This window comes from Psittacula echo, assembly GCF_963264785.1.
Source record: "Psittacula echo genome assembly, chromosome: 2".
NCBI classification, from domain to species: Eukaryota; Metazoa; Chordata; class Aves; order Psittaciformes; family Psittacidae; genus Psittacula; species Psittacula echo.
Window position 1 is genome coordinate 111822399 of NC_137737.1, and position 18267 is coordinate 111840665.

Sequence of the window (18267 nt, forward strand, 5' to 3'; positions counted from 1 at the left end):
CAGTTGGGTCTGGCTGACTCTTTCACACGGTGCATCCGGAGCTGCAGACTCCACCCTTTGTCTCATTTATTTTAAAAGCCTGCTGTGTCCATTAATGGAAAATTGGACTCTGTTCAGGCTGCGATGGTGTCCATGGACAGGAAAATGGAAAGTTTCAGATTAAAGCTGCAGGAGGCCAGGAAGCAAAATATCTGGTGAATCTAATTGATGGTGGCAGCACAATTATTACAGAGAAATATTAAAGAAATGGCAGTCTATGACCCAAAGCAGAGCCTTGATTAGAAAGATAAAGGAGTAGCATGAAAGCCTGCAAGGCCACAGGGCTGAGAAATTGAAATATTCCTCACCAGCAGGAAGTTCGGACACTTTGTAAAATAGGTCTTTTGGACGTATATGATAGGATATCTATCACTGTGGCATTAAATTTGCTAACCATTCAGGCTATTCTCTCCTTAATTTCTTAAAGATCTGACACACACGGGCCTCTTCTCCTCACTTTGGTACTCATCACTAGGCTTGAGAAAGTAGTAGGAGTCTTGGGGACATCCATCTGTGGTTTCATTAAGATAAGAAGCTGAGTAGAGAGAAGCAGCCTTTACTGAAGACCTGATCAGACATCGGAGAAGCCCATCAAGACACATGGAAACACATCTACAGCTGGAATGCTGCTGTCCGCAGAGCAAAAGCCAGTAAATCACTGAGCAGACTTCAAAGAGCAACTGAGCTTAGATCCTAGCAATGGAATTCTTAAGGGGGAAAATAGATATATAAAAAGCTAGAAAAACAAGCAGAATTGCTGCTCTAAAACCTACTGGTTGATTCAATAACATGTCCTCATGATTTTTTTGCATTAGAGCAATGAAGTAAAAGTAATATTTATTTTTAGTGCAACTGTAACTATGGTTATTTATAGAAGACTACTATAGAACATAGGAGGAGAAGAAACCAGTATGATGACATGGAAACTTAATGGTTTCTACACCAAAAAAAGCCCCCGAAACTCCAAAACTTTCAAGAATGTTGAAATCCCATGGCATGGTCTTGCTTTGTTGTTTGTTTTTAAACCATTACATGAAAAACAATGATAGAATTCTATAGCAGGAATATATTTTTGGAGTGCTCAAAAATATTTCAGAGTACTTTATACCTTCCTATTAAGGCAAGATAGCGAATCTCCAGCCCAGGAAAGAATTTGTCATGAAGTGAGGTCATGGAGTCCCTCAGAGAAACCAACATGAAAGATATTGGCTCTTTAAGAGTATGTTCCCTTCCCTCTTTTCCCTAATAAACATAAAAACCCTTCCAGTCTTTACTTTTGGATTATATGGACTGGGAGCTTGTGCAATGTAACACTCCCATTATTTTCCTCCTCCCAGTGGAAGTCACAGCCTAAGACATTCCCATCGGCTCAACCATCTGTTTAAAGGAGCTGTATCTAGCCTGAAACCCATACAAAGTGACCAGAGTATCATGACTGATTGATAAGGAGATTTAATTTGCATCAGTTTAAAAGAAGATGCAATTTATTAACTCACAGTGCAGAACACGGCAGCAGACCCAAGTTTCCTCTATTCTAGAAAACTGTCCCTGTTTTCCCATGAGCTGCTGAATCCCCAGATGCTGGCAGCAAGAGGTTACACAATCATCTCAGCTGTTTTCTGCTGCGTTTGCTGCTTTAAAACTGACTTTCCGTGGTTTCGCAGAGGAGTTTGGACCATACTGGTGCCCTTGTGTCACGTTTTCAGAAGCAAGAAGAGTACAAAACATGAAAGACACTTTGAAGAGAAAGGAGAAGTTATTTTCTAGCTTTTACACCAATTCCTGTAGCAAGAGGTTAAGGGTTCCTTTGTCAAAATTTCCAGAGGCGCTGCCTCTGCAATTCAGCATTTGCTGTGGTGAACTACTGGTTTCTTTCCCAAAGATTTCTGAATCACAGCAGGTTTGTTTTATGGGTTTGTTTGTTTGTTTTAACCCAAAAGAAGACAACATAGTTGAGTTTTTTCCATCTGAGAGGCTGTGGTAAGCAACTTACTCGTACAACACGGCTATTCAAACATGAGCCATTCAATTCTTTGCTCAGCAATTTTAATATTCCACTTTGAATACAGCTGAGCCACATGAAATTCTGTTGTGTAAGGCTCTCCTTGAACATAGAGATTTATTTTCTTTGGTTACAGCCCATCAAGTCTTGGGGCTACAACCATCTGTGTTAATCTCCACACAGCCTGTTCTCATTCATCATCAGTAATAAGCCCAAGGAGTGCCCATGCTGAAGACAGTATGAACAGACAAATATAATAAAGAAATAAAAGCTGCCTGGCTGAAGTTTTTAGCTTCTGTGCCTACCCTACATCCTAATTCTCTCACTATAACTGGAGACTCTCATTAAATGAGAGAACAATTAACTTTGCCCTGAAGAAGCATTAATATTGAAAGAAAGTTGAACTCCATTTTCTGAGCGGCCATTGCTGGACTGATTGGCAGATCTCAGTCTTCAGCAGTGGGACAGCCAGAAGCAGGATGGCAAAGAGAAGAACTTGGGTGCTGGTTTCTTCTGCCTACTAAAATTTATTGTGTCTCTTACACTACAGCTATCAGGGTGTTCTCCACTAACTGCTGAAGTACGTTACACAAGCAGATCAGGTCGTTCAGGGCAATGCAGAGAGTCACATACAGCTTTACCTCCAGCTTGATCTCCAGTGACACCAGAATGGGGTTGGCACCTCTGTCATTCAGCTTAAACAAATAACATTAACTGCAAGGGCTGATCAGGCTGAGCACCCCTGCCAACATGCTGATAATCTTTTTGCTGGCATTGGCCTGCCCACAGGGTTGCAGACATTGGGATTGAGGGTCTCAATCAAGATTTCTTCCGACTGCTCCAATCTGAATGAACTTCACTTGCTAACTTGTGGAGGTAACTGGCATGGAGGCACAGGGACCCCTTTCCTGAGAAGGCAAAGAACAAACTGATTCCTATGCACCAGTAAGGGAGAGGTGACTTGAGAGAAGTTTTCCATGCCTTGTTTGAAGCCAAAGCTCATCCCTTGGTGTCCCAGATGCTGCGTGACAGAGGAACAGCAAAAATCCCTTCTGGTTCCCATCTTTAGCCAGGACCAGAGGGGGCGATTAGCCAGACTGGCTTAGTCTCTACAGCTTTCAAAAGAAGGTCTAAGAAATATTTGCCTTGTGGTGTTTCTCACCCCTGTCAACAAATGCTTCCTGCTTTTGCAATGTGACTGCTAATTACAGCAGCATAATTCTTACAGCGGGCATCCACAAATGTCCAAAACATTTCTGCTTAATAACAACTTCATGCCTGAATCATAGTCCTCTTAGCAGACATTTTAACCCTCTTGTTAATCTGTCTGGTTTTAGTGGTACTCCTTCTGCACTTAGGCATGGCAAATGGCATTCCCAGCTCTCCATCTTTCCTTTCCCTCTTTGTTGCCTAATGACTTAAGGAGCGTAACACCAAACTACCAGCTTCTCAATCTGAATATCCATTTCCTCCACATAACATCAACCTTTCTCCTTACCAGTTTTGAAGGGGTTGTGCTGGAGGCTTGTTTTATTCAGGCAGCTTTCCTCAGGCAGAAGTTGCTCTTAAACAGTATTGCAAGGCACTGGATGCCTGCAGCTCTGACATAACCGAACTTGTTGGTGTATCAGCTTTCCTCATCAGCAAGGGGAACAGAAATCAGAAGATTATATGTAAACATGGATCAGCTTGAAGAATGCTCAGGAGAGAATTTATAGCAGCCTTCTAGTACCTAAAGGAGCCAACAAGAAAGCTGGAGAGGGACTTCTTACAAGGTCATGTAGGGACGGGACAAGAGGAAATGGCTTTAAGATGAAAGAGAGGAGATTTAGATTAGGTGTAAAGAATAAATTCTTTCCTGTGAGGGTGGTGAGGCGCTGGCACAGGTTGTCCAGAGAAGCTGTGGCTGCCCCATCCCTGGCAGTGTTCAAGGCCAGGCTGGATGGGGCTTTGAGCAATCTGGTTTAGCGGAAGGTGTCCCTGCCCATGGCAGTAGATTGGAACTAGGTCCCTTCCAACACAAACCATTCTGTGATTCTACGGTTCTATGATTCTACGATTCTACAATCAGAATCCTACAGGATCATGGGCCTTACATCTGCTTCCCAAGGTGTACTGACCTCAGCTACTTGAACCAACATAAGTCTTGGGGCGAACAACCATTTTCACCAGCCTCATTGCAAGCTTGCCTCTCTCTCAAAATAATGTTTGTGGGGAGTCATGAAAGGTCTGAGACTGCTGATGGCAAACAGCAGAAAGAAAAGCTTGAACACTCTCAGTTCCTGATATTATCTACAGTCATATCTGTGAATGCAGTTACGGGATTTCATCTACTGCCATGTGTTCAGAGTGGTTCACATTCATTTTACTATATTCTTCTGTATACAGACTTCTTTATATAGGCACCATGCTGGCAATTGAACAAGATCTGAGATATATGTTTTTCAACCTTGATGACAGAGCATAAGACAAAATATACTAAGCATGATCTCAGTGTGTTCTTCAAAGAGATTTTGTATACCATCAATAATTTAACATGTCAACTGGCTACCCCTACCTGTTCCGAAAGCCAAGACATCTATTAAAATGTAGAAGAACACTGTGTGACTGCTTCCTACCCCAGATAGTAAGGAGGAGGTACACTCCCCACCTTGGTGATCAAGAAGAGATAGCACAACTTTTTCACCAGCATTCTTCCAAGACCAAGTCAATTTTCTAGCAGAAATCAAGGTTTACACAATGTCACTTCCAAAGCATAGTTAGAAAAGGGTTAAGCTTCTCAAACAAGGCAATTAATATGGAAATGGTTACACAACCTTCATGGGCTCCTCTAATTCCTTGTTAGGACTAAACAGACATGTATTTGTAACATACCCTAATAAAAAACACCCTTATGAATAAGCAACACATTTTCAGAAGCAAATCTCTTCCAATTTTATCTCCTGGTACAAAAGTATTTTGGCCTCAATTTTTTCCAATCATCTCCTTCAATGCCCCCCGTCTCCTTCCCCTCACCCATGCCTTTTTTTTTCAAACAAAATGAGCCTGTCCCTGTGTCTATTCTCTGGAACAGGATTAAAGTTTCACACTGAGCCTGTTGCCTGGCTCACAGCAGCAGATGATCCATTTGAAAGCTGTTCATTCAGCTTCTGCTCTGGGCAAGACAAATTTGCTGTGGAGTTTTCTTCGCCCCACCATCCTTTAGCTTACAGGTAGAATAAAGCTGGAAGAAACCTTTTCTCAGCACTCTATATAGCTCCCAGCAAGTAACTTTTCTAAAGTACTTACTAAAAGCATCCTTTTCAAAACATGTCCTATGTTGACATCACATTCTTGAATTCTTCAGATCTTTTTGTTTGAAAATAGGAAACAAGAACATAAATATATATACACACACTCATCCACCACCACTGCTTAAAAGAGCAATACTAAATTGGAATTCTGTCTCTTACCAAGCATTTTAAAAAACAATTTAAAGAGCTTTTCCTATTGCTTTTTGCTATGATCACTTGCTCTGCAGATTTTCAGCCTCAGTATTAAGCTGGTACTGAAAAATTGGCATAGATTCTCTTCCAACATGAAGCGCAACAGCCACACAGTGATAAGCAAAAGCAGAACCAATTCAGTGGTAAGCATCAGGTTCATTTAATAGCAGTTTCTGCTGGAAGCTATGTCGTGTCACACACGCCAGATCCAGAAGATTGTTTCAAAACAGCATCTCTTTTGCCTGCATTTTAGTAACCCACACAGTAACCCACATCCAGCAGCTTTACTGTTTCAGTCTTCTTTTGATAGCACTTGGCTTTAAGTAGAGATGCTTTATCACGGAGGCCAGCCACATGCATGAGTTGTGCCTCTGCAGCAGATAACACAAGTCTTGCCTCAGACCAATTACTTCGGGAGAAAAACTCAAAAAGAACATAAAAATTTGGAAAATGAAAGTGTAAGCAAGAGAAGATCAAGAACATGTAACATGATTCACAACCATCTCTGTAAGAGTGGTTTGATCAAAACCAGCATGTGATGGGAAAGCCTCCAAGGACCTGCTGCCCCTCAGAAAGACCAGCACACTCTGATTTCGCACTCTAGTCCCACAAGCCAATGGACCAAGAACTGGGGAGCCTGCAGGTGTTAAGTTCCTTAAGGGACAGATACTGATAAAACCAGAGGTTCTTCTACCAGCTGAGCTACAGGTCCATTGCTTTGCATTCAGGCATTAAATGGTGTCACTGCATCTTTGCAAGACAAAGAACTCCTCCTTGCTCAGAGCTGGGTGTTTGTCACTTTCTATCTTTGACCAACTGGAAAAAAGGTCAATTAGATATAAATAATCACCCTTGCAAATGCCTTCTATAAAATACTGACCATAGCTACTCATTAGTCTTGTAAGAGCCACCTTAAGCTTGAATTTCTGAGGTTTCCTGCTTTGAAGATCATTGTAACAACCCTGGAGTGTTTATTTTACCATGCAGTATCCTACTTTCTGAGGCCAGGCTGAGTTAAAGATCAGGATCTTTAAAGATCACTGCTTCCTCAGGAACCACAAGGTTTGCTCTGCCCCATCTCCTCCAGTCGCCAGCCTTCACAAATGGTCCATTCATGACCGTGTTCCCCAGGTTTCCCTTATGCTGTCAGCTCCTCTCTGCCTGGGACTATCGCAGACAGGGAGCCCAACTGGTGCCTGTCTCCTCATCCCTGGGTGCCGCTGGTGGGAATGCACCCCTTCCTAAAGGCAGGGGTGGGAAGACAGGGTCTTCCTGCAGGTGCTCTCCCACAGCTCACCTTTACATTTGTATGGCAGGCCTGCTCTCAACTGAGATGCCATCTCAGGGCTTTCCAACTGCTGCAGCTCATCGTGTTCAGGCTGATATCCCAATGATAGCACATATGCACTGACGAAGGCACCACTTGTTCCAACAGCCAGAAGCCCCCCAGAGGGCTCTTTCTCCACAATCTCTTGCCCTATAGCAGGGCTAACCCTCCAACAGCTCACTGCTAGCTATGCTTAAGCAACCCTTTACTCACAGATACTCCCACAAGGGTGGCTGCCACACTGGACCCTGGCTCTGCTGTCACCTCTGCCACAGCCTGAGGAAGAAGGAAGAGAGCCATGCCTTCAGCACCTTGAGACAATATGGAAAGATGGGTTTTAAAGGCCCTCAAGCTCCATTTCTACCCTACTCTGAGTTTTCAGCAAGACTGACAAGCCTCATGCTGGTCCACAGCAGTCATCCTCACCTGAAGCAGGTCAGGTCAGTTCAGAGGGTACTTTTTCTTCCCCGCCACATTTGACAGAAGAGCCCAACTTCACTGTTAACTTCGCTTCCTTGATTTGCTTACGTGGCACTCAATTTAAACCTGCAGTATTTTGCTTACATCAAGCAGTCTTAGAAATGCAAACACATTGTTCTAAGGCACAAAAATGAAAGCAGAAGCAAACAGCTCAGTGTTGTTTACATGCATGAAGCTAAAGAAAAAGGTAGCGGACTTACTATGCAGGGAGATGCTAATTGAGCAGCTGCAGAGACTGAATTCTCCCAGAGCCCAGACAACACAATTCCTGTTGCATCCAACTAACCTTCCCAAGCATGCCCTCTGCAATTAAATACTACAGTAACCATGGCTACTGATTTGACCACTGGCTTTCCACTGAGACCACCAGGAAGAAAGCAAATGAGTGTTCTGGGTTTTGGTACACTGCTATTGGTACACCACAGATAAGAGAGAGGAAGGAGAATAATTCAGACTGCAGCCTACCCTTGAAAGTTACGTAAGAAGAGAAGTACACAATGAGCTTTTCCCACAGCAAGTGTTCCAGCTATGACTGCAAAACCCCACTCTTCACAAGGTCTCCCAGGGTCACTAGTCACTTCAAAACCAGCAGGAAGGTGCCGTGGCAAGGATCCAACCATATTGGCGTAGCTCGTTGGCTGGCAGAGCTAGTTGCCTGAGGAAAGCCAGCATGCTGCAGCCATCACTGCCAGCACTAGCTGAATTTACAGAATGGAAGGCCATGAGGCTCCATGGCTGGCTGTATCACTGGTGGGCATCAGTATGGGCTCAACTCCCTGTGTCATGTGGCTCATGCTGGCTTCAGGACTAGTGCACGTTTCTTTCGTGCACATCCCTCTCTCCCCATTTCTTCCCAAACCTGAGTTTTGCCACCTGGCAAAAAAATGGCTCACTTCAGACTCAAACCAAAGTGTGACCCAACCTACACGGACAATATGCCTCTGTTAACTGTAGTCTTCTAAAAGGCACTTGTCTTGTCTCAGCTAGACACCTTATTTCTATCTACACAGAGATAAGAAATTCCAGAGGGTCTTTCAGTCATATTAACACAGCGATCTAGTCAAGAAGAATCATCTCTGTGCAGCCACCCCTCTCCTTCCATTGACTAAGAAGGAAATTCTGTCAACTCAGATTTAAGGACTACACTTCAGATATCTAATGTCATGTGAGACAAGTCCCTTTCCTCACTGAAGATTTGTTATCAAACTCCTTTTACCATGTAGACCTTCCTCACAATATTACCAACTAGTATTTAGTATTACTATTATGCAGATTGCTTTCCCAGGCCCTAATATATCAAGACTGATTTCTAACACTCATTAAGCAACCAGAAATGAAATTATTATAAGAACTCTTGAGATGAATTGCTTACGCTCTTTATGACATTCATTCAAGGTTCATAATCTTTGTTGCCTCTTGCAATAATTTAAGAGACAAAACACTGCTGGGAAGAATATGTATCCCTCCACCCCCTCCGGCTGACAAAAATCTGTAGTGTTCAAAAGAAAACTTGGAGAATGGGAGAGGGGAAAAAATGCACAAAGAGCAATCACTACAGATACTGAGTTTATTGCTGATTCCCCATTCTGCAAAGCTGTCAAACTGCCGCAGTTCCAGGATGGGATTATCTCCAGAAGCCCCATGTCAGTCACTGTGCCAGCTCAGACGACATGACTAGAGACCTGTGTGTGGCAGCTTGCTGCTTACAGAACAGTTGGAGACAAAATCCATCCTTCCTGATCCCGAATTCACGGCAGGATCTGGAGTCTGACAGTACAACCTGCTGTCAGCTTCCAACAAAAGAACTGGAGGCATCCAGTGGGGATGCTGCTTTTCCTGAATTCAGTTCCCTCTGCAAGAAGCTGCTACTGAGAGGTTCTCACACAGAGCCACCAGCATGAGACAGTGCAGTTTTTCCTTTACCACATCAATCAGAAATAGTGTGCCTTGTGCTTTGAGACAAAGGCTCCTAACCATCCTGCCAACTATGCTGCTGTCTTACCAGCACTAATAATAGCATAGTTTTTCTTTCTTAATAATGAAAAAAAATGTCTTTTTCCTCGTGTTTGGTTGAACTTCTTCATTCCTGCTGCCGCATTTTATTCATGACAGGATCTTCAGGCTGCAAGTCAGCTCTTTTCCAGCTGGTTAGATCAGGTTCCTCTTTATGTGCCTGTCCTTTCAGTGTAAACAAGCAAAGCTTCTCCAACTCCACTGGTCACAAGGCTGTAAACAAAATATACCACAAATTTAGCATCATGCAAGTCCTTCTACTGGATACAATGCCAAGCAGCATAACATTAAGAGAAAGGTATTACTTTGTCTAAATACATTTCAACCTAGAGACAGTAACCCAGGTGATTGTTTTCATTAATTTAGCTAAGAAAAGGTTGAAACCAGGAATGTCTTATTTAAATGATCTCATCAGAAACTACCCTTCCTATATTTTAGGGCTGGTGGATTTTCACATGAAAATCCACAGACAGAAATCTAGATAGAGAAGGCCGCACCTAGTTACAACAGCTGCACACGCATACACTAGCAAGAATCGGAAAGAAAGGCAAGACAGTTCAAACTTCATGAAGTTAATCCTTTCCCCTTGCAATTCTGTCCTGAGAACTTGCCACTGATAAAGTCAGGAGGAGCTATAAAACCAGGAAAGCCTGCGTTTTGGGAGACTGAGGATATTGGGAGAAAGCATTTTGGTCTGGGGGATTCCACTAGTGTAGTGAAGCCGGTATAAATTCCCATGTTTGCTTTTCTTTGTGAGGAATGTGGTGAAAGAACCCGCCCTTGCTGAAACGGAATATGTGCCCGATCGCTTCCTTCCTCTGCTGCTCACAGCACAGTGGTGGCACTAACACTTCTCTCCAAGACTCAGGCTAGAAGCAAGGCTCCAAATCAGGATGAAGGTTTTTACAAACAAAACCATTCACTAAAATACACTATCAACGGAATATGTGCCCGATCGCTTCCTTCCTCTGCTGCTCACAGCACAGTGGTGGCACTAACACTTCTCTCCAAGACTCAGGCTAGAAGCAAGGCTCCAAATCAGGATGAAGGTTTTTACAAACAAAACCATTCACTAAAATACACTATCAACCCACTCAATCTGTGTAATAGTTAATAATCCCCAAATCTCCTCTGATATCTATCACAGCTGACAGGAATATGGTAGGATACTGACTCTTCTCCCCTTTTGTAACAGTGAAAAGCTAAATGTACTGACCTTTCATCTTAGCTCCATGGTTTAGTTAGCTTATGAAACAGAAAAGCTCCTTAATGAACTTTATAAACAAAATGAACTTCTGTTAGCTCAATTGTAAGAGGGCCTCTTTTTTTTTTCTTGGAACAAAGGAAGGCATGTAAAGCTGAAGGCTCTCTGTTCTGTAATAGCATTACATTCACTTAAATCTTAGCTTTGGTGAGCTGTTTTAAAAATCACATTAGTGCCCTTGTTCCCAAGAGGAACAAACATTGTATAACAACAGTACAACAGCCCTGGAAAGTAGGTGCCGCAGACGGTCTGTAGACAGTCCACTGTGGAGACAGAATACCTCTGGGTGTGGAATTACCAACAAGGAGCAAAGGGCCGCAAGGCCTGCAAGCTTTTTGAAAAGATCTAAACCACGTGAATCTGTTCGCCTGTAATCACTAACACCCTCAGAGCACATTTCTCTGGACAGGGTTAACCCTCTCCAGCTCCAATTATAAACATCCTCTCTGCATTAATTCTTTTGGAAGCTAAGGTTGGATAATGTATTGTTTATCCTAAAGGAAATAACCCACTGCATATAGAAGACCTAAACTCAACAGAGACTCAGGAATGTCTCAATTTTTTTTGTGTGCGTGTCATAGATGTGTTGTTTTCTACAACATTTTTAACAGAGACTTTAAAAAAAAAAACCTATCCCTGATGTATCATTCTAAAGATCAGACTGGCAGTTCTATGCCAAAGACAGTAAACTACACAGCCCTGTTTTGTAAATGGTGCCTGTATCTACATTGTTCTTTAATATCTTCAGTCTTCCAGCAGAGAGGAAGAATCCCTTTCTGAAAGATTTGAAATCTCAGGTATCCACATGCCCGTGCAATCCAGATGACTAGGCCAATAGAAGCCATCATTATAACTTCAAGATGAAACAGAGCAAAAAACGTGGCTAAATGCCAACCCGTGATTTACCTTCAATTTACCATCTGGCAAATCTTTCAGCTTCTGTTTATTGCGGGTTGACAGCTAACTGCATTTGTCCATCACTCAGAAATTAACATATGATATTGTCCATATGGCAAAACACTGGAGCAACACTAAAAAACTCAGTGATTAATGATCTTGTGAGTGCTTTGCAGCTGCTGTCATCTAACAAACTATTTCCAGAGCTTTGCTGATAAGCCAAGGCACTGCTGATGCACAAGCTGAAACAGAACTCAAATAAACAAATAAATAAATAAAGCAGTTATCTTTCTGAATTATGACAACTGAAGTGCAACAGGGGCCCAAGGGCTAAAGCAAAGTTTCTTTTAAAGATATAGATGTGCTCATCATTTATATTACAGTGCATATAGGGCATGAAGTATGTGTGCAACTATATGGGTCCATGTGCTCACATTAACAGATACATGTGTTTCTTTAGTATATGTGTCAGTGAATACATAGAATCATAGAATAGTTAGGGTTGGAAAGGACCTCAAGATCATCTAGTTTCAACTCCCCTGCCATGGGCAGGGACACCTCACACTAAACCATGCCACCCAAGGCCTCATCCATATATATATATATATATATATATATATATATAGCATAAAAGCCTACCTCTAGCACACACATGATAGACCTGCACAAACACATGCAAAACATGGTGAAAGCAGCAAGTTAACGGCCTAGACTAGGGATGTTATCAGTGTACTGATACCAGTTTAATCTCTTACACACACAGGCCACCTAAATGTATTCCTAGAGCTAAAAAAAATACATTACATATCCTAGTACTCGAGATTACATGTGCCTAACATACGTATGAGGATGCATATTCACACATATGTATATGCAGCTAGTTTAAACTGAGATTCACCTTCCTTTAACTTCTTTATCACACCTGGAAAAAGAATATGCTAATTCCATTCAGTGCAGAGCTGAATCTTTTAGGATGGCAATCAAACTGCAAGGGGGAAAAAGGAAGCTTAAAGCTTTTAAAAAATAAGCAGATTTTTATTTCCAATAACAAATCCATCCTCAGAGATATATGCCTAACCCTGTATTTTGTTGTTATTCACATGGCAGTAGCATTTAGGAGCATCAGCTATGGGCTGGGATTCCCTTTCACTGGATGTTCCACACTGACCAAACCCATTGTCTTTGACAAAAGAAGTTTGCACCCTAATCTTATCACCTAAAAAATTCAGGTGATTCATAACATGTGGCCACACATTACCAAGTCCAGATATACCTTTGGAAAAAGTTGATTATCATTATTTTTATACTAATTTCATTTTACGCATTCACAATAAATGCTGTGTTAAGGAAACTTGAATGTACTCTATTAGTTAAAAAGATGCTGTCACCAAATCATGACTCCTGTGTTTTATTTCCACCTCCACCACTAATGTATAGCATGACTCTGAATGGGTCATTTATTTGCCTGTTGCATCCATTTGTCTAGCTGTAAAACATGCTGAATGAATTGTGGTGAGGCCTAATGTCCGAATTGTCCATGTTCTCCCACAGAGGCACAATAAACTCCCTTCGATTTATATTACCACCATTGCACACCTGGTTCTCCTTACATGCAAAATATTACTGGCACTAAGAGAACTTGACATTTAAAAAGCATTTCCACACGAAAAGTATTTCCACACAGTGTGTGGAAATACATTTTTCCTCTTAAGAAAAAAGCTCATGCAGGCACTTACCAAGAAATTGTTAGCACATTGGCAGTCATGACAAAGAAGAACGGTGATAAGCTAGCAGTGATAACCTGTTAAATTAAAAGGAAAAATAAAAAAACACTTTGTGAACTTGTGATATCACAAATGAAAACTGAAATAGTTTTGCTGAAATTATATTTCTGGATGTGCAGTCACATTTTCTTTTCTTTTTTCCTTTGTTTTCTTAAGCATTAGAAGCATTACGCATAGATAGCCAATAGACAGGAGAAACCCAATGAGTCTATATTAAACAGTCCTGTTCAACCTTCCTCCCTATGTAAGTAAAGACTACACCTAGGTACCTCCTTTCTCCTCTGGCAAGTGAAAGGCAGGCCAGAAACAGCAGAAAAAGACCCAATAGACAACACAACTTCAGTAGGTTTATATTACAAATCTCTCATTACACCAAGATGTCCTGGGCAGAGAAGCTACGGGCAAATGACTTTCTGTTCTCTAGTACTGATCCCAGAAACAACGAGATCCCAGCATACAATGGTTTGTAACAGATCCCTGCCTTACCAGCTATGGAGCTACCACATCTGCAGCCTGCATGCAGTTTTGGACATCCTGTTGCCAGATGGACGATGTAAAATGGAAAGAGTTCAGAGAACAGTGACAGAGTCATTAAAGGAGGGACTGATTTTCAGTCAACAGAATAAGCAATGCCTGTGGGAAAGGAAGACTCGGTAGTGATTTACAAATACTGAGGAATGAATGGAACTATTTAGGATAATACAAAATTGCCCAAGGAAGAAGATGAAATTAAGAAACAAAATATTAAACAATTATCAGCTAAGATTTCCTAATCATTGTTTGTTCAGTTGACTCCCAGGGGAGAAGCAGAAACCTCATTCTGTATTCTATTACTTGCTAAAACACTACTACATGCGCAGTAGGGAAGCAAATGCCATTTTAGAGTAGGTTGTCTGCACCAGAGCTTGCACTAACAGTTTGTTAGTCAATACCCACTACATTTGTTATGGCTGCATTTTAAAAGGCAGGGTTCTGAACCTGCCTGGAGTGTTATCAGTGCAGGATCATGAGCAGCAATGGATGAAGAAGAGATGGTTGTATGCTATTTCCTCAGCTCCACTCTAAGAGTTAGCTGGAGAGGGGACAATAATCTAAAGCTAGGAGTGAGACCAGGCGATGGCAGTAAACACCACACAGGAGCTGTGGTGCTCGACAGGGACTATACGGTGAGTGCCTCCTTTGGCTTGTTTGGGGATGTTTTCTACTTTTGGGAGATTCAGGCATGCAGATTTCTTTTATCTTCATAGACATTACCATAAATCACAACCTGACTGTTCTCCATTTGCCTACAGCACAGGCACCTTGCAGAGGGAATGATGCAAGACATGGACTTGATCCAGGAGAGATACGACGAGATTGCAGATCCACTCCATTCCTGCACAGCAATCAAATTGCTGGTATCAATAGAACCACAGACACGTAATCTGATACAAACTTCATCTGACTTAAGTATTTGCACACTGCCTACCACAGCAGTGTACTACATGGACAATGCTGTAAAGCTTGAAGCTAACAGAAAAAGTGAGCCCCCACTCCAGGGGAAAATCAAAGATACATATCGGCTCTACTACTACAGCCCTCTATGTATACATACAAACAGGCACATGACTAAATAGATGCACCCAAAAGAGACTGCGAGAGGAGAAAGGCACAAACTGAGATTTATTCTTCAAAACTCAAGCAAATGATATTGCAACTGCCCACAATCAGGCCACGCCTTGGCTTGTCTCATAGTCAACTGCAGCTGGAGAGAGCTGACACCCACTCCAAACAGTGGAATTTCATGATTCAGGGGCTGACTCTTTCATGCACTGTACCTAAATACAGCTCCTAGGCTGGATATCAATTATTTCAAATGTAGTGCTCTAAAGTACATACCCATCTTGTTCTTGCAGGCTGGATTCTCCCCTTACACACCCTGCAGCAGCTGCACTGACCTACAAGGAACTAGTTCTTATTGACATCAGTGTTAATGATTGTAGAATTAACTGCGATGAGCTTATCTTAGGCTAATGTTAATTTATTACATAAAAATATACAATAGTCATTACCGAGCATGTAAACAGGAACTCATAAAGGATGGCACATGTGCTGTCTACAGAGCATTCTTTTCTTTAAGCTGTTCTCCTTAAAGGAACTGAAGTGCAGTATTTGAGAAGTGACACAAGCTGAAGTTATGTCACCCACTCCCTTGCAGAGTCGTGTTTATTAGAAACTTGAGAAGAGGCCAACGGCAGAGAAACAGGCATTAAGAACCCTCCAAAACAAGGCCTTATCAGAAACAATACACCATTCTACTGCGATCATCCCAAACCTCTGCAAAAATGCAGGCTGCAGCCTTTTGGGCTATTACAGCAGAACACTGCTGTGTTTTTGAAAAATTATGTAAGAGGTTCTCAGTGCCAAAGAGAAACAAAACGCAGGATGGAGGAGCACATGAAGTAAGGGTGTGTAAGGAAAAAAACCCACCACAAAATGAAACGAAAGAACATTGCTAAAATGCCCACCTTTAATTGTTTACCTAAAAGAGGAATACATTTTAAAATGGACAGCATGTTTTCCAGGAAGCTAACCACATAATTTGTTCCAGAGGAAGAATCTAAAGTCTAGGGACATAGTTCAGAAAGTAATTTTCCTTACTTTCCTGAAAGTACATTTCAGCATTTTCTGAAGTGTTTTCTAAGTGCATGTTTCACTTTAAAACAAACACCTACACTGATGTTCTGAATGTTCTTTAAAAAAACCCCCAAATTACAACATGCTAAATGCCATAATCTCTCTTTCTTTACTTCAAAGGTCACAGTTGTCCTCCTAGGCATTCAGATGCCTTAGGAAAAGGAATGAACTTTCAAGACAAAAGAAAGCAAGTAAAAGGACAAACTGAAGTTAATGATTTCCAAATATATTTTGGTGCTGAATCTGTAAAACTAGGACATGGAAAGGAAAATTTTAACTAGCTATAACCAGCACATTTTGTACAAAGTTCCCAAAGATATTGAAATACAGTCATTAATTCTACCAAAAGATACAGACTGGATGGTTGGAGCCCAACACTTTTAGAAACAGGAACAACTCCATAGACTCTGCCTATCTACTTGCTTAAAGGAACTGTGACCAGGCAGTACTGCAAAAGCTATTTTTAAAGACATTCCTATTGTGAGCATTTCTACAAAACCAACACAGCTTTCAGTAACCAGGAAAAAAATCCAAGTCTAGCACCATTGGACAAAATATTTTCATGCAAGCTGAAATGATTCCTGAGATACCATTTCAAACCCTTCCCTGCATGAAAAAAACAAAGGGTAGAAAGATTGTTTCTTAAAATAAATCACTCTGAATGTAATGTGTCACTCCACCAGACAGCACAAACAAGACCCATTTAAAGGAACACTTTATTAACACCTATTTGCCTCAACCTCAACTTTCCTATAGTTCAGATCACTGCGTTATTTACAAATAATTTTATAAACAAAAATCGTGGCATTTCAGACTGTGCTTGTTATCTCAGTCAAATAGTTCTAGCTCTTTACAATGTGTATCAGCATCAAAGGAAATAAGCGCATGCTTGTGATGGATACTTGTCTGGGACAAAGTCTGCATAAGAGGAGAGTGGGCTCATCTCCTCCACCCCTAGAGCGCACAACTTGTGGAAGTTCTTCAGTCTGGCACAACTTACTCTAGATGAAACAGCTCTATGGTAATGCAGATAGCCTGCTTGAGCTTGGAGCTTCACCAGGAAGGAGAGCAAAGATGAGTGCAGCATCACCTCAGCCACACGGAAAACACTGCAGGACTGCCAGAACAAAGACTGGGCCTGAATAGTTAGATAATGAAATAGAACAGATGGGACTTCTTTACATAAATAGTCTAGTTCAGGGAGTGAAAAGAGCCAGGAGAGAAAACAGAGGGCAAACCAGCCCTGTGGCTGGATTGTGTCACAGAGAAGGGTCTTAAAACAGCAGCCCTGTTACAAGTTTGTACCAGAAGTGGGGCTGGATCCACCTAGAAAGGGTGGGACAGCAGAGAAATAGACTCATTCATCACCTTACAACCTGGTCCCTAAAGAGAGAAACAAAGACTGTGAGAGTCCCTCTCCAGTTTCTAAATAAGAGCGACATACCAACATATTTGAAGGAGATTCAGTGATAGGAAAGACATGCTGAAACACTGAAACAGAAACAGATGAGGCTGAACTCATTGTGCCTTGTGACCATGGACATGTGAAAACTCTAGGGTTTGTGCATCAGAGAATTCATGACCACCAAAGATAACTAACCAGAGGTGAAAACTTACTGGCATTTCCATCATCTGGGAACCAAAGACGGGCCTGGATGCCATACAACATCCTGAACACTACTTACATTGTCATTTACATTTAACAAACTGCTCTGAAGGACAACCCAGTGCCCTACTTCAGTATCCAAAGAGAAGAAGAGAGTCAATTCCATACATCCAGAGTTTGTTTCTCTACAGGCTGAATTGTCAGCAACAAGAATGAAAAAAATGCCATTGTTGAAGGGCTGGATAACAGACTGAGATTCATAAAGCAGAAATATCCTAATGCGTGGAAGAACTTGTTGGACAGTAGGGACAAATCCAGCATATAAAATCACCCTTGTACAGGCAAATAGGAGGCATAGGAAAGAATATGTTCTCATGCATCTGCATTTGTAAATCTGCTTTAGTGATTTGTGAGTGGAGGAAGGCACTATTACCACTAGCTTTAAAGAGCTCCCAAGGAACTGTGACAGACAGACTACTATACAGCTCCTGACATGAATGATCTCCTTTCTCCTAATCACATTACGGTCAGACAAGAAAAAAACATACAGAAGAGAAAGCAAAATTTGTTTCATAAAAGTTGTAGGGTTTTTTTAAATACAACAAAAAAACAGAATTAGAAATTAATTTAGTTTTACAGATAAACAAATAAAAAATAAAGACTGAAGAATTCTTTGCTGAATGACTTTAAGAAC

At 41.5% G+C, this 18267-nt stretch overlaps 1 protein-coding gene across 1 annotated transcript in view; it reads right to left on the reverse strand.

The window, feature by feature from the left end:
- Window positions 1-9498: 9498 nt before the first annotated feature.
- Window positions 9499-18267, reverse strand: part of TMEM241 (transmembrane protein 241) — a gene marked incomplete at both ends in the record, with an annotated part of 56961 nt that continues 48192 nt past the window's right edge. The window contains 2 exons of the mRNA XM_080611214.1: window positions 9499-9559; window positions 13244-13308. Of these exons, the coding sequence (XP_080467340.1) occupies window positions 9499-9559; window positions 13244-13308 (126 nt within the window). The remainder of the gene's footprint in view (window positions 9560-13243; window positions 13309-18267) is intronic.